Source organism: Pteropus vampyrus, unplaced genomic scaffold, assembly GCF_000151845.1.
Source record: "Pteropus vampyrus isolate Shadow unplaced genomic scaffold, Pvam_2.0 Scaffold283, whole genome shotgun sequence".
NCBI lineage: Eukaryota > Metazoa > Chordata > Mammalia > Chiroptera > Pteropodidae > Pteropus > Pteropus vampyrus.
Genome location: NW_011889064.1, coordinates 1,450,353 through 1,463,664, shown reverse-complemented (window position 1 = coordinate 1,463,664; position 13,312 = coordinate 1,450,353). Strand labels below are relative to the sequence as shown.

Here is a 13,312-nt window from a genome sequence, read left to right as displayed (position 1 = left end):
ACAGAGACTGCCAGCTAGTGCATCAGGGGCAGCAGAGGACACCCACCCTGTCCGGCTTTGGGGGTGCTCACCTGACAGGACGGAAGAGATAGCAGCGAAGGCGCTCAGCTTGAGCCCGCAGCCAGGGTTCCCAGTAAACAACAGCAAGTCCATTAGTAGCAGGAGGAAGCTAATGAGTTCAAGTCCAATGTAGGCGAATTGGGCTCCCAATGATAACCATAGGATCTCTGTTGGAAAGCAGAGGAAGATGAACTCTTACTCTGCCAGTTAAATAACTGAACAAATGGCGAACAAATGATGCCTATTAGAAGAGCTCTAAGCCTCACAGCATCAGAGAAGGGAGAATGAGACAGAGCTGAAACCAGGCGGGAGCATTCCTTAATTTAGGGTTCTTTGCTATCACCCCACAGCTCTCTCTCTGCTCAGTACGCAATACATAATCACGTAAACTTGATTGACTGTAAATACCGTTAGGGAGATTTGAGAAGAAATCTAATTTTCACAAAGTCTTGCAGGGCTATAACATTGCTATTTATCATTTTTGTTTCTCTTATTCCTTATTTCATTTTGGACAATCAGTTTTGTTTCTTCCCTCCCTCCTTCTCTCTCACTTTACAAAAAAAAAAAAAAAATTGTTGGAGCAAAAAAGGAGAAACCTAAGCTTTTCCACATGGTTACTTGGCAACAAGAGTAGGTTAGAGCTGTTGGTGGTTTTCTATTTACGAACTTTGTCCCCCGCTGTTCCTTTTTTGCATTCCTGCATATGAATGAAAGTCAGCTCTGGAGGGAATTTGTGTCACTCTGTGGGGCTCAGAAGAAGAGAAAGCAGGAGATCACAGAACAATTTAGATCCAGAGAAGCCCCAGACTCAATGACAACTAAATTTGTTATCAAACCCACATACTTGCCACAAGCCCCAAGGGAAGGTGGGGGAGGAAAGCCTTCTCCATTAACCGCTTCCCTCCAAATCGGAGAGTGGGGTGACGTGGGCCTTGCAACGTGGCAAATTCCAGTAGTCCTTTCTCACCTCTCTCGGTTGGTGGTGTGAGTTCAGTGAAGCTTCGGCACCTCTCCCCTGAAACAGACAAGGTCCGGTTTCATGGAGGTGCTTCCGTGGACAGCTGGGAGGAACGCTTCCCCCTTTCCCATACCTGGCGTCACTGTTTGTTCCGACATGGTGCTTGCCCTGCATGTAGTAGGGCAGGCTCTAAATGTCTCTTCTTGAAAGCAGTTAGGAGTGCATGGATGAATGAATGGCAGAGACAAGTCACCAGGATTAATTTCTGTCTCCTAAATTCCTGACAGTGAAGAATTCCACGTTTCCCTGAGAGTGCCTACACAGGGACAGTTTCTGTTCCTGTGTCAGGAAGAGTTAGTTGATGAATGACCTAGTGTTAACCAACACTGTTTGCTGCCGCTGTTCCACGGGTAGGAATGGCTCTAAATTGTTGCTGGGACTGGGGTTGTAGCTGCATTGAGTGGCACAATAATAACAAATATAAATGTAAATTCACACACGTTTATATTCCTCTTCTGTCTCCTCTTTTTCCTTAGCCCAAATCCGGAGAAGTAGCAGATTGCAAATTGTCCAAGATTCTGGGCTTTAGAAAAACATCACTACCAGGTGACCTCTGAATGCTTCAAGCAGAGAAGGGGTGGGGGTGACCTTAGTCTAATTGCTCCTTTCCTGAACTACATGCTAACTGATGCATGCTGGCACAATGCCCAGTTTGCGAGTGTGCACGAAGCGGCAGGAGCCTGGGGGGTGGGGAGCAGTGGGGGGAGGGGAGGGCGTCTGTTTTCAGCTCCCTGAAGGTGTCCTTACAGGATCTAGTTACTCTTTCTGAGCTTCAGTTCTCCTACCTTTTAAATTATAACAGTAATACTTTGAATGAGAAAAACTTTTTTGAGGGGGAGGAGGAGGAAGGGACTTTAAAGATGACCTACTCTGATTCTTCCATCTCATTAGTGAGAAAATCAAGGCCTGTAGAAATGAAGTTATACATATAAGGTCAGAGCTGGGCAGAGTAGGGCTTTTTCTGTAACAGTCATCTCTCCTTGTTTTGTCTCTAAACAGCAATTCTAGTTTGCTAGGATGGAAATTCTCATAATGTTGAAAGAAAGTCTAAACGAAACCCTTTAAGGGCAATGATATTTTAAACCAGCAAGTCCACTAGACAGACGGGAGGTGAAAAGCCAGATGGGCTTTTGGCCTGATTGAAAGGGAGTCCTAAAGAGAAGGGACACGACACAGAGGTGGGAGATGCGGAGGTTGGGGATGCGGCTAGTGTGGTGTGGGAGAGTGCTGTATACTTCCCACTGGTTCTTTGCCTGCATAAGATCCCTTTGGGGGAGGGGGTGGGAATCAGACAGGAGGAGGCTACCTGGTTCTTCCACAGTTTCCTCACAGGATAGCCACATGCCACTCCGGAAGGTATGGTAGGAGAAGCGGTCATCCCCAGTCTCCCAGCTGTATTGTACCACCTCCTGGGATGATGCGTTGGTGCTGCCCCCATCCAAGGGCATTGACATGTCAAAGCACTTGGTTGCCAGACCTTTTCCGCACAGGGGCTTGGGCACCTTCTGTGTGCCCACAAACCAGTAGTTGCTGAGCAGGGATGCTGTGGAGAGGCTGAGTGATAGCAGGTTGAGGACGGCAGATAGGAATGTCCGTTGGCCAGAGAAGCCCTTCGGGAGCTCCATCTGTAACAGACAAACATGTGGAGAACTGATTTCAGAGCCTCCTTAGAGATCTGGACATCCCTCCCTGCAGTCCCCTAAGCTCAAGCCAGTTTCCTCCAGCATGATGGGCACAACCAATTGCTGGGCATTTTCTCCAAGGAGCCCTGTGGAAGCTCGGCTTCAGGAGTGGCCTGGAGTAGGTACCATAGCAATGGTGTTTATTTAAGCTGGACCTTCTTATACTAAAGTGTTTATTGAAGATGATCTGAGTAAGCATCAGAATCTCAATCGGAGAGTGATTAAACTGAGACTAGTATATATCAGGTCGAGAGAAAGAATTGGGAGCCGTCTAAATGTTCTTGCTGGTAATTATTTTTGGTTTGCCTACATTGAAAGGTAGTAGCACTGACTTGCTGAGGTATTTGTGATTGCAACCATGTGAGTTTTTGGTGTCCTCTTCCCTGCATTATAGAGTCCTCTGCGAGGAGTAAAGGTGGACATGTCGTATCAATGAATGTTAAACTGGATTACCGCAGAAGGAGTGGATGCAGATGGAGGCTTTGGGGCCTTGAGGATAAAAGAGAGCAGGGGACCAACTGGGATGTGAGGCTATTGAAACGTCTGGGGAGGAGAGGAAGCTATGGGTTCTGAGAGGTGGTTGTCTGGGTCCAGCTTCCATCCACTGCCACTGAGATGATAGAATCTCAAATGGGAGGTGGCTGTGTGGTGCTCACGAAGGCTAGACACCAAGTGTTGTGGCCAGGTAGCCACAGAAAGGGTGACCTTGGTGGGTAGAAAGGAACCTGGAAGGTTATCACCGCAGCTCGATGCCGTAGTGGAGCCTGATTCACAGTGGGGACACAGTGTGTGGCAGCAGAAAGATCTGTGGCCCGTGTGGCTCTGCCTGGAGCCACTGACCTTGTTTTTAGTCTCAGAGAAGAGGAGGGCTAGTTGAAAAAAATGACCAATAGTAGATATTTGGACTTTGGGGAGTGGTGGCTTGGAGCCAGATTTAATTTGATTTAGAAAAATAAAGAAATATGACAGGTCTTGCACTTTGTGTTATGGAGTAGTTTATGCTATTGCATTAATACATACTGAATGGAAAAGAAGCCCACATTTAGTTGCTGACAGATGCTTCTTAAACCATCTTGAGCTTTCCAGGGGATCTCTCATATCAGAATTAATCAGACCCAAATCTGCTTAGCTTAAGAGATGTAAATGAAACCATAGCTAAATAGGATAGGCTCATAAATCTGCCTCTTTCATCATCTCCAGCTTAACATTTTTCTACATTCAACAGAGAACTTTATCTTAGAAATATAACAGTTTGTTCTTCAGAATTTACAGAGACTAAAACAGTGCATACTACAGACAAAGTGCAGATTATTTTATGGCAATAAGAAATATACAAGGTTCATATGTATAAGAAAACCAATAGGCAAAATGTATGATAACACAGTTTCTAGAAAGCAATCTACTAATATGATTTAAAAAAAAATAGCAAAAAACAAATTAAATCCACTAAGAATTGTCAGACTGTGCAAGACTCTGGGTGACCTTGGTAACAACCAAAAAACTACAGCATCTGGAAGGAAGAAAGATCTTATATTGATAGGTATGGGAGTCGTATGTTGCCCTCATCCCCAGAAAAGAATGTTTTCAACATGGAGTTATCCTTTCTAATTATTTTTATATTCATTGCCCGAATAGGAAATAAACTTCCAGGTAAACCATCTTCATTACTTTACATAAAGATTGAATTAAGGATACAGGCAGTTCTGCATTTTCCACAACTTTATTTTTAATCTTATATGACTTGGAAATTTGTTTACTATCGTATCACTTCAGATTTTAAACTCTATCCTCAATCCATTTCAAGTTACACATATTTGTAAATTGTTCTGCAGGTTATTCAGAAATAGGAATAATGCACCCCACACTATGTACAACCACTTTACAGCACCAAGGTGACAACTAATTTAAGAAATAAGTGATTTGAGAAACAAAGGATAAAAAAGAACTTGGAATGAAGCTCAGAGAGGCCGCTCCCAGAAGGAGTATTCACCAAGGATAGACACAGAAAAAAACTCCTTCAAGAATTATTTTGATAATCAAATGGGAATCCATTTAAGAGCCTTTTCAAGAATTATCTTCAACACCTTTAGTGCCCCCATCACATATTTTTTCTCCCCGCAAAATGCCTTTTCTCTCCAGTATCCACATACCTCTTGAATTGGAAGAACAAATCTAATTTTGTAATAGTTTTCTTAAGATTATCAAGAGGAAGCAGCAGTTATAAGAAAAGTTATATCTTTGCATATGCTGGTAAACCCCATGCCAAGGTGACTCTACTCTCCAGGAAAGGGACAAATAGTGGCTTCCCCGGGTTCAGATCATTAGGAAGTACATAAGTGCCAAAGTGTCACTCACTCTTTCATCAACATAGGTTGACGGAAAAACTCAGAATTATCATAAGCTTAACATAGGTAACAAATTGATGAGACAGGCACACCTCTTAAAAGAATCAGATACAAAATAATTATGTAATGTAAGTTCTGAGCAACAAGAGAGAGAAGCTAGTTTACCTTGGCCATGGTCAGTCTTGCAGCTTGTTTGGAAGGACTGCAGTATGCTGTCTGCACTTCAAATCTCTTTGGTTTAATGTTGAAAGAATGGAAACTAGCCTCCGCACCCACCCAACTCCCCCTCCCATCTCTCCTCTTCTATCTCTCTCTCTTTTTTTTTTTTTAGAGTACCTCATGATTAAATGCTGCCTTGCAGGGAACTTGGGCATTTAATAATTGACAATGCAATCATGTCCCAGCTGTTCTGGGAGATTACACAGGAGAGCTTGCCAATAGGGATCTGGAATTAATCACAAAGAAGCAAGGACCTGCATTCACAAAGTGAAGCTTCTTTAAAAATTAAATGATGATTTAGTTTCCATCTAACTGCCATTTCCTAGGTAACTGGCGTGAATGGATTGGGCTTGATTTTATGGCAGACACAGAAAATATTACAGGGTCATCATTTATACAGAAGTTCCCATTCCCTTGTTAAGGATTTTCCATCCATTTAATAAGCTCTATTCTCTGCAATGTCAGGGTCTCATAGAGTCATGGATACAAAATAGTTTCCTTGTGTCACATGGTCTCCACCCTCCAGTTAGCATCATTTGTAAAGACTATTAATGTCATCCCTCCATTTGGAATGCCGAGACAGTGTTGGGTGGGGATGGAGGTGAGGATGCGGATAAAGTAGGCTAGGATAGGAGAGGAATAAATTCCAGGGTCAGCAATACTATGGCTATCTACCATTTCTCCCCCAATCTTCAGGCAAATGACAATTTTTACTTTTTAAAAAAGCGTTCCTAAAACTTAAAAAAAGTAATCTGACAAATTAACGAGGGGTTGATTGCATATCTTCTTGCCACCCATCACCTAGAAGTACAAGTTGTTCTTTCTGTCCTCAAAAATTGTACTAATTAATTGGGATGACAAGGGTGGGAGACAATTCTGTAACTGCTTGTGATACCCTAGACACCCTATGGATTTTCATCTTCCAGGCCTTTGCAGATGTTCTTCTACCTGGAGTGTCTTCGGACTCTTTTTACCTGGCGACCCGCCTCTCATCAAGATTAGTGTTAGAATCCCTCATTCTTCGAAAATGTTTCTTTTCTCCCCAAGAACAGTTTCCTCCTCTCTGCCCTTGTTACACTGTACTTCTTTTATAACACTTTGTATACTCCGTTGTAATTATTTGTCTTGATTGTAAAGTCCTCTCCTTTATTCAAGAGCAGTAGTTCTCAATTCTGACTAAGCATCAGAACCATTTTTGAAAGGTTGGAAAAGTTGCAGATTTCTTGGCCCCATCCTGAGATTCCATATTAGTTTTGGGGTGAGGCCCAGGAATCTATAATTTTAGGAAGCTCTTAGTATATACCCAGGGATAGACTTTCTGGTTTCTGTTTCTGCACCTAAGGAGCTTGAAAAGTCACAGCTCTGACTTAACAAGCAGGAAAAAGCTGAATGGACTGAAAAATACTTAGCTGGGTAATTAATGGACCATAAAATAACACTCGTTTGACTCATTGGAGGCTTACATTTGATGAAACCCTTTATACCGTCCTCCCTTGCCTTTCCCCTACGTCTTCTAGATTTGCCAGCAATCAAGTCATGGTTTTCCCCATTCTGTGTTTGTGCCTTTCGTTTAGGGAATCAAAGGCAGGCTCCCCTCAGCGTTTGAATTAGTCTACATTTTAGCCAAACGTGTCTCTCTGGATTTTGCTTCTGTCACCCAATATATTCTCTACTCTTCTCAGACTGCTAACAGCGTATTTGACACACATGTTCTTGTGCCCAGGCAGGATTCCCGCATCTTTGGGAGAAAGAAGCAGGAGTTTTGTGATCACTTTTCGTGGTGGAATTGGGGGCTGGTTTTCTGGCTATTGTGTTTTTCCTTGCAACGCTGGGTGGCACCACCTCCTCAGATTTTTTTCTCTTCAGTCACATGTTCCTCCACCAGTCCCCAAATGTGGGTGGAGGCGGTGGCTCCTCCCTGCTGGACTGTTTCTTTTTCTTCGATTGACCTCCGCCCCACACACTAATCTATAGAACATGTGTGTCAGCCTTATGGAATTCGGGGCTCAGAATGAATTCAAGGGCAGCCAGCTGCTCCCCGGAGGACATCTCATAGAATTGTTTTCTATAACACATTTTTTTGTGGCCAGTTACAGTTTTCAGTGACTCAATAGACCCTTCAGTACTTCCCATGGGAAATGCAACACCACAGTATCAGAAAATACAGTTAGCCAATGTTTCCGATGAATTCTGTGCACATTTTTCTTTACTTAATCGTATCCTCCTTCCCTGTCCACCTCAGAACAGTGAACAATTCTTTTTCCTTCTCTATGCTGACACCCTTCAAATACTTGCAGACACTTCTCATATCCCACTTGAGTCACCATTTGGCATAGTCTTATGTCTTTGGTTTTTATTAACTTTGCTCATAAACCGCACCCCCTATGCCTTTACAGCCCCAAATTTGCCTTCTCTAGGGAAAAGGCAATGGGAGTGGCCAGGTCCTAAGTGGTAACGTGAGGAGACCTAGAGGTGGATTTAGAGTAAAACTAATGAAACTTCAGCTCTGTGGTCCTCCGCCTACTCGGGTCTCTTGCAAGACTGTTATCTAATTTGTACTTGTCGTTTTGTATTATTTTTCTTAAAGAGGGCCTCCAAAATTATATTATTTTAGGCCTCCCCAAAGCCTGAATCCACCCCTAAGGAGGGTGTGCGTTTTAAGTGCGTGCTGAGCTGGCAGGCTGGCTACTGACTATGACCAATTTTGAGAGCTTCCCCTCCCCAAGGACCCTGTGCCACAACATCTAATTCTTTCCTCTTTTTGACAAAACATGAGTTTTTCTGCCTAGCCACAAAAATCAGAGCCTGCCATCCCATTCAACTTCCTTTCATTGTAATTTAGGCATGTAAATATTTTTTTCTTCTCTTTCCCCTCTTAGAACAGAAGTAGTAATTGCTAGTCAATGCAACATAAATATAATTAGGTTTGGCTGAGAAGCTTATGACTTAGCACGGACATCAAGATTCCACATCTCAAAACAGTATTCAACTTCTGTATGTTGGACTGTTACCATCTCGGGATGGCCTCCACAGAGATAGATATGCACCTCAACATCTATGACATCACAAGGCCAAGGGTTGGGACCAACCTATATTGCTAAGGTTCTCAGTCACTCTTCCCTGCACTGTACAAAACCATACTTTATAGGTGTTCTTAAAGAGAAATAATGGTCTTGGGACACCCACACGTACTTTGTAAACAGGAATTCAATTTATTGTTTTGTGACTACACTGTAGATAAGAGGTGATTAAAACAGTGGGTAAGAATGCTGAGCCAGAGAAGTATATAGCATACCACTTCTCTAGTGTCAAAGGTTGGGGCCAAGGGATCCAGTGGGGTTTTTTTTTTTTTTTTTTTCACGTATCCATACTGTCATCTTTTCCCTAGAAAGGTTCATTTGCCCTACCTGGCAGTAGTATCTCTGTCCTTCTCCCAGGAGTCAGATTTTGGACCTATGCCCCATTAACTAACTACTTCTTGTTACTCAGTAGATAAAAGTTGGAGTGGAGTGTAAATGTTTGGGCTCTCACTGGCTCTGATCTGCATGCCCCTGTTCTCTGTTCCTGCATGTTCTACTGTGTGCCCTTCATCACATGGTTTACTTGTCTGTTATGCTCACTTGACTTTAAGTAGCCAGATATGGAAGTAGCTATGTTTTATTCATTGTTGATCCTCAGAACCTAACCCTGATTTAACATCCATGAATGAACAAATGAAGTTTGTAATGGAAACGAATCTCATGAATACAGTTAGGAAGCCTATGGGTGAAGATAAGATGTAAATAAAGAAAAGTGTCTAAACAACCTCTTATTTCTAAAGGAGAAATGAATCCTCCCAATTCACATACATAAAAGCAGTGAGACGCTGAAAAGTGTCCATAGGTCCACAGGTCTACAGATACACCCTCTGCCTTTCTACATAGATGCACTCATAGTGTCATCAAACATCCTCTGCCAATACATTTCCTCCCACCTGTGGAAACATTCCTGCTTTTTGATGAGCAAAGCCCAGAAAACAATGATCTCATTAACTAGTATTATCTTTAGTTCACAGAGACCAGGGTACAAACACATTGCTCACAATCCAGTGACAGATTGGAAATGTTTTGTCCTTTCCCAAGCTCAGTGATTCCCTACGGAAAAGACCTCTTATAGATGATGTATCTTGAACCATCCTAGATTTTGCAGCTCTAATTAGTTTTTTGCTTCAGTGCCTCATATTTGACTCAGTCATTGATGAAGATAACAGAAGGTCTTCACACGGGACATTTTGTCTTTGGCTTCCCAGCTGGAAGGGAAGAGTAATGCCACCAAATGCCCATGCTGAGTGTCCAAAATATTAACATCACTGCTGGACACTTAGCTCTGGTTAATTTCCCAGCTTCAGGTTAATCTCAGCTGTGTTTTAATGTCCACATGGCTTCAAATGCTCAATAAAAACGACTCCTGTCTCCCTAATATGGGTTCCGAGTTCTGGGAACACATCTACTCATGTTCGGTGGGAAGGACCAAAGAAAAGCATTTCGGGGCCTCTCCTCTCTGTCGCCTTTCCCTTTCCGCTTTTTAATATAATTGTTTGAGGGCTTTTGCTTTAGCGGCCATTTCCAGGAGAGGAAGCCAATTTTCTTCCATGCTCCGAGCAGCTGGGGTGAATCAGAGGGGCAGCCACATCTGCACATCCTGTGGGGCAATCGCTCACGCGCGGGTGACCGAACCCTGCTGGGGCTCGGGGCACTTGGGGACCGCGGGGCGGGTCAGGACGCAGTCCTAAAGCGAGCGGCCTCTCGAGGGGGCACAAGGCGCGGCCGCCGGCTGGTAAGGCTGGGCCGCACCATTTCCATTCCGCGTGTGCCGTCTCCGTCCCTTCTCTTCTTGCTCGCCCCTCCTCCCCACTGCAGTGGCGGTGCCCGAGCCCAGCCGTGTCCCCGCGGGCTCCTCTCGTCCCCCCGCCCCCTCTCGCCTTGATGAGTAACACCTCGCTCGCGGTTTACTACGGCGCTCCGGTCGCCTAGCAACGGTCCTGCGTTGCCACGGCGACGCGCCGTGAACGTGTTTTGAATTGTTTGGCGAGGCCCCGCCCTAGCGGCGGAGCGGCCTGGACTTCCCCCCGCGGGTGGGGCGCGGAGCTGGAGCCCTTTCGTCCTCTCGGTCCTCCAGCGTCTGTTGAGAACAGCGTCCCGGGGCCCCTCCCAGAAAGAAAGAGCCTGCGAGAGCCGGCTGGAAGCAGGGCGACCCGCGGGCTGGGGGACGCGACTGGGCGCGGCGGAGGGCGCCGCCACCTAGGCGCCAAGCGGGGCCGGGGCCGCGCAGATGCTCTGCTGCTCTGGCGAGACTGGGCTATCGGATAAATCCCTCACACCCGGGCCTGTGGGCCGAGGGTCAGGAGGTGCCGGGGTGCCTTGGAACCCAAAGTCGGGCACTTCCCTCCCCGTGCCCTTCCCCTGAGGGTACAGGCCCCTGGCTCCTGCTCTAAAGTAGGGCTGTGTCGCCCTCATTTCGTAGGTCTAACAGGTGACACTTTGGAACCACGAGCTCCTTAGCGGGTCCTAGTTTAATCACTACTTTACCCGTCTAAGCGGCTTTTTTCTCAGAGGTAAATTAGAACGAGCTGTCTAGTGAAAGCGGAAAGGAAGGGGAAGAGAACCAACCATACTGGGCATTAGACACTGCGCTAGAAGCTTCACAAACATCTCCTTTAATCCTTACAACCAGCCGTAAGGAGAGGCGGCCACGCCCGTTCTAGACGCCAGGAATCGGATTCCTAGCATTTGACTTGCTCAAGGCCACAACACTAGTAAATGGTGGAGTCAGTATTTAAAACTTCATGACTCATCGCCAGGCGGCCCTCTTGGTGAAGGGGAGGCACAGTCGACCTTATCAAACCGTTCACTTTGCAGGCCAGATTATGGAAACACACATAATGGGGCAATGGATTAAATAAGTGTACTTTATACTTCACATAAAGACTGACAAACGCACTCTCCCGTATTCCCTCCCTGAATCTTCTCATAAACCAATAAAAAAAGAAATTTACTCTGGCTGGCTTTTTCTAACATCTTATCCATTTTTGAGGGTTGTTCTGTTGATAATCTATTCACTTTGGGCTGCTTCTGAGCTATAGAGCTTGTGCTCAAACTCTCATGGCTCTTGAGAACCACTAGCTCTGTCTGCTCTGTCCTGTTTTATCTTTTCTTCTGAGATCCCTTATTTTCAGCCAGTGAGTGGCACACCACAGTGTCCTGTGTGCGTGCGTGTGTGTTTTATTTCTTCGGCTAACTACATTCCATTTATCTCTCTTGAGAAAGGCAAGATATATGATGATGAACAACTTTTGTTTTTTTAGGAACCCTTTGAGTTGAAAGTTGGCAGTTCCCAATCTTTTTGAATGGGAGGCAAGTCACTTCCAGATGCGGGTTCTACCCTAAACAAGCCAAGATAGCTTTGCTGGCTGTGAGAATCTCCCTGGGTCAGGAAGGACTCTGCAGATTCTCTCTGATTCTCTGAGACCAGAAAGAGCCTAAGGTTATGCTCTCCTTAGTTCCAGCAGATTTCAGTCCAAAGCTGGTTTACAGCAGGACCGTGGGGATGCCTCACCACTCTCTGCCAGAGAACTTAATATTTACTCTTTCAGTTCAGTAGAATGATACACATCTTTCATTTCCTTCACCATTGGGCCTGTACCAAGGGCCAGATTTTGGCAGCAGGAATCATACGGATGGAAGGGGAAAAAAGAAAAGCTAGAGGGCTCTAAGAAGCCCTGGGAGCAGAGAAGAAAAGTTAAATGAAGAAGCAGAGGACGAAGAAACAGAAGTTTTAAGAAGATGAAAAAGGAAGAGGCCAAGGTATGGACATTTCCAGGTTTGTCAATAAAAACTGGCCTTGAGTAATACATTTTTATTCCATTTCGTGTAATTCTATAGTGTATTTACCAGCTCCTTACCATGTGCATGTGAAATAAACTGAAATAAACTGACGAATTTGTATAACCTATATTACAAATTCAACAGTAAGGGTACTACACATGAAAGAGTCATGAGATTTCAAAAATCAAGGTACCTACCTTCTGGGTGAGACAAACATTTTGAGTCAGTCGAGTAGGATTGCTCATTCACTTTTGAAGTTCTGAGGCAAGGATGTTTCAGTTTCTCTTCTGCTCTGCCTTATTTGCTTGTGTGGAATGAGTATCTAGTGTGAAGATGAATCAGGTCCCCTCTTGCCTGCAGAGGGGTGAGGTGGTATGAGGTGGGCTGGAGAGGATGGAGAGGATGTCCCACAGCTAAGATACCAGTCAGGGTGGGGCTAGCTGACATATAAGGTTTCCTCTGTGACATCATAGTGGCAGGCAGGGATCTCCTGCTATTTCCCCTACATCCCCACCCCAGAAAGATGGTAGCCACTCTAGGGACTTAACAGAGGTCTGGACGTCTTCTGGGTGTCATCCAGCTCAGTGACTGTGTATAAGAATCACCTGGGGATCTTTGTAAACTAGCAGATTCTATAGGTCTGGGGCGGCTCCCATATGATGCTGACCCGATCACACTGAGTTGTAAGCCTCTATACCAGTGCTGTCAAAGAGAAATACAATATGAGCCACATGTAATTTAAAAAAAGTAAAGCCACATTAAAAAAAGTAAAATGGACACACACACACACGTATAACAGTGATATCTTATGCAATGTCATAGATAAAATGTAGTGCTCCCCAAAACAAAGTTAGTTTCAGTGGAAAAATATTTTACACTGCTTCCATTTAAAAAATTTAAATGAAATGAAAGAAAATGAGAAATTCAGTTCCTCAGTAGCCTTAGCCAGATTATAAGGGCTCAAGAGCCACATGTAGTTAATACCTACGGTATTGGATAGCACAGATCTAGACTGTTCCCTGAAAAGGTGATGATGTACAGAAATTACCATTCTGAAGGACTAGTATCTGGAAACCCGGTAGATGTTCACTAACGTACTTTTAATAAGTGCATAATGAGGATTTG

General features: G+C 44.5%; 1 protein-coding gene across 5 annotated transcripts in view; it reads right to left on the bottom strand.

The window, feature by feature from the left end:
* The window catches only part of GSG1 (germ cell associated 1), a 17,055-nt gene extending 4,427 nt beyond the window's left edge, over positions 1 to 12,628 (bottom strand). The window contains exons 1-4 of one of the 5 annotated variants that reach the window (XM_011375994.2): positions 12,385 to 12,628; positions 2,385 to 2,703; positions 905 to 1,075; positions 72 to 227 (exon numbers count right to left, since the gene is read on the bottom strand). In XM_011375994.2, coding sequence (XP_011374296.1) covers positions 72 to 227; positions 905 to 1,075; positions 2,385 to 2,703; positions 12,385 to 12,432 — 694 coding nt within the window. In that variant the 5' untranslated portion in view covers positions 12,433 to 12,628. Of the gene's footprint in view, positions 1 to 71; positions 228 to 904; positions 1,076 to 2,384; positions 3,685 to 5,270; positions 5,335 to 12,384 lie in introns of those variants that run through there. The other 4 variants (XM_011375993.2, XM_011375992.2, XM_023520869.1 and 1 more) reach the window with 4 other exon arrangements.
* Positions 12,629 to 13,312: the final 684 nt, after the last annotated feature.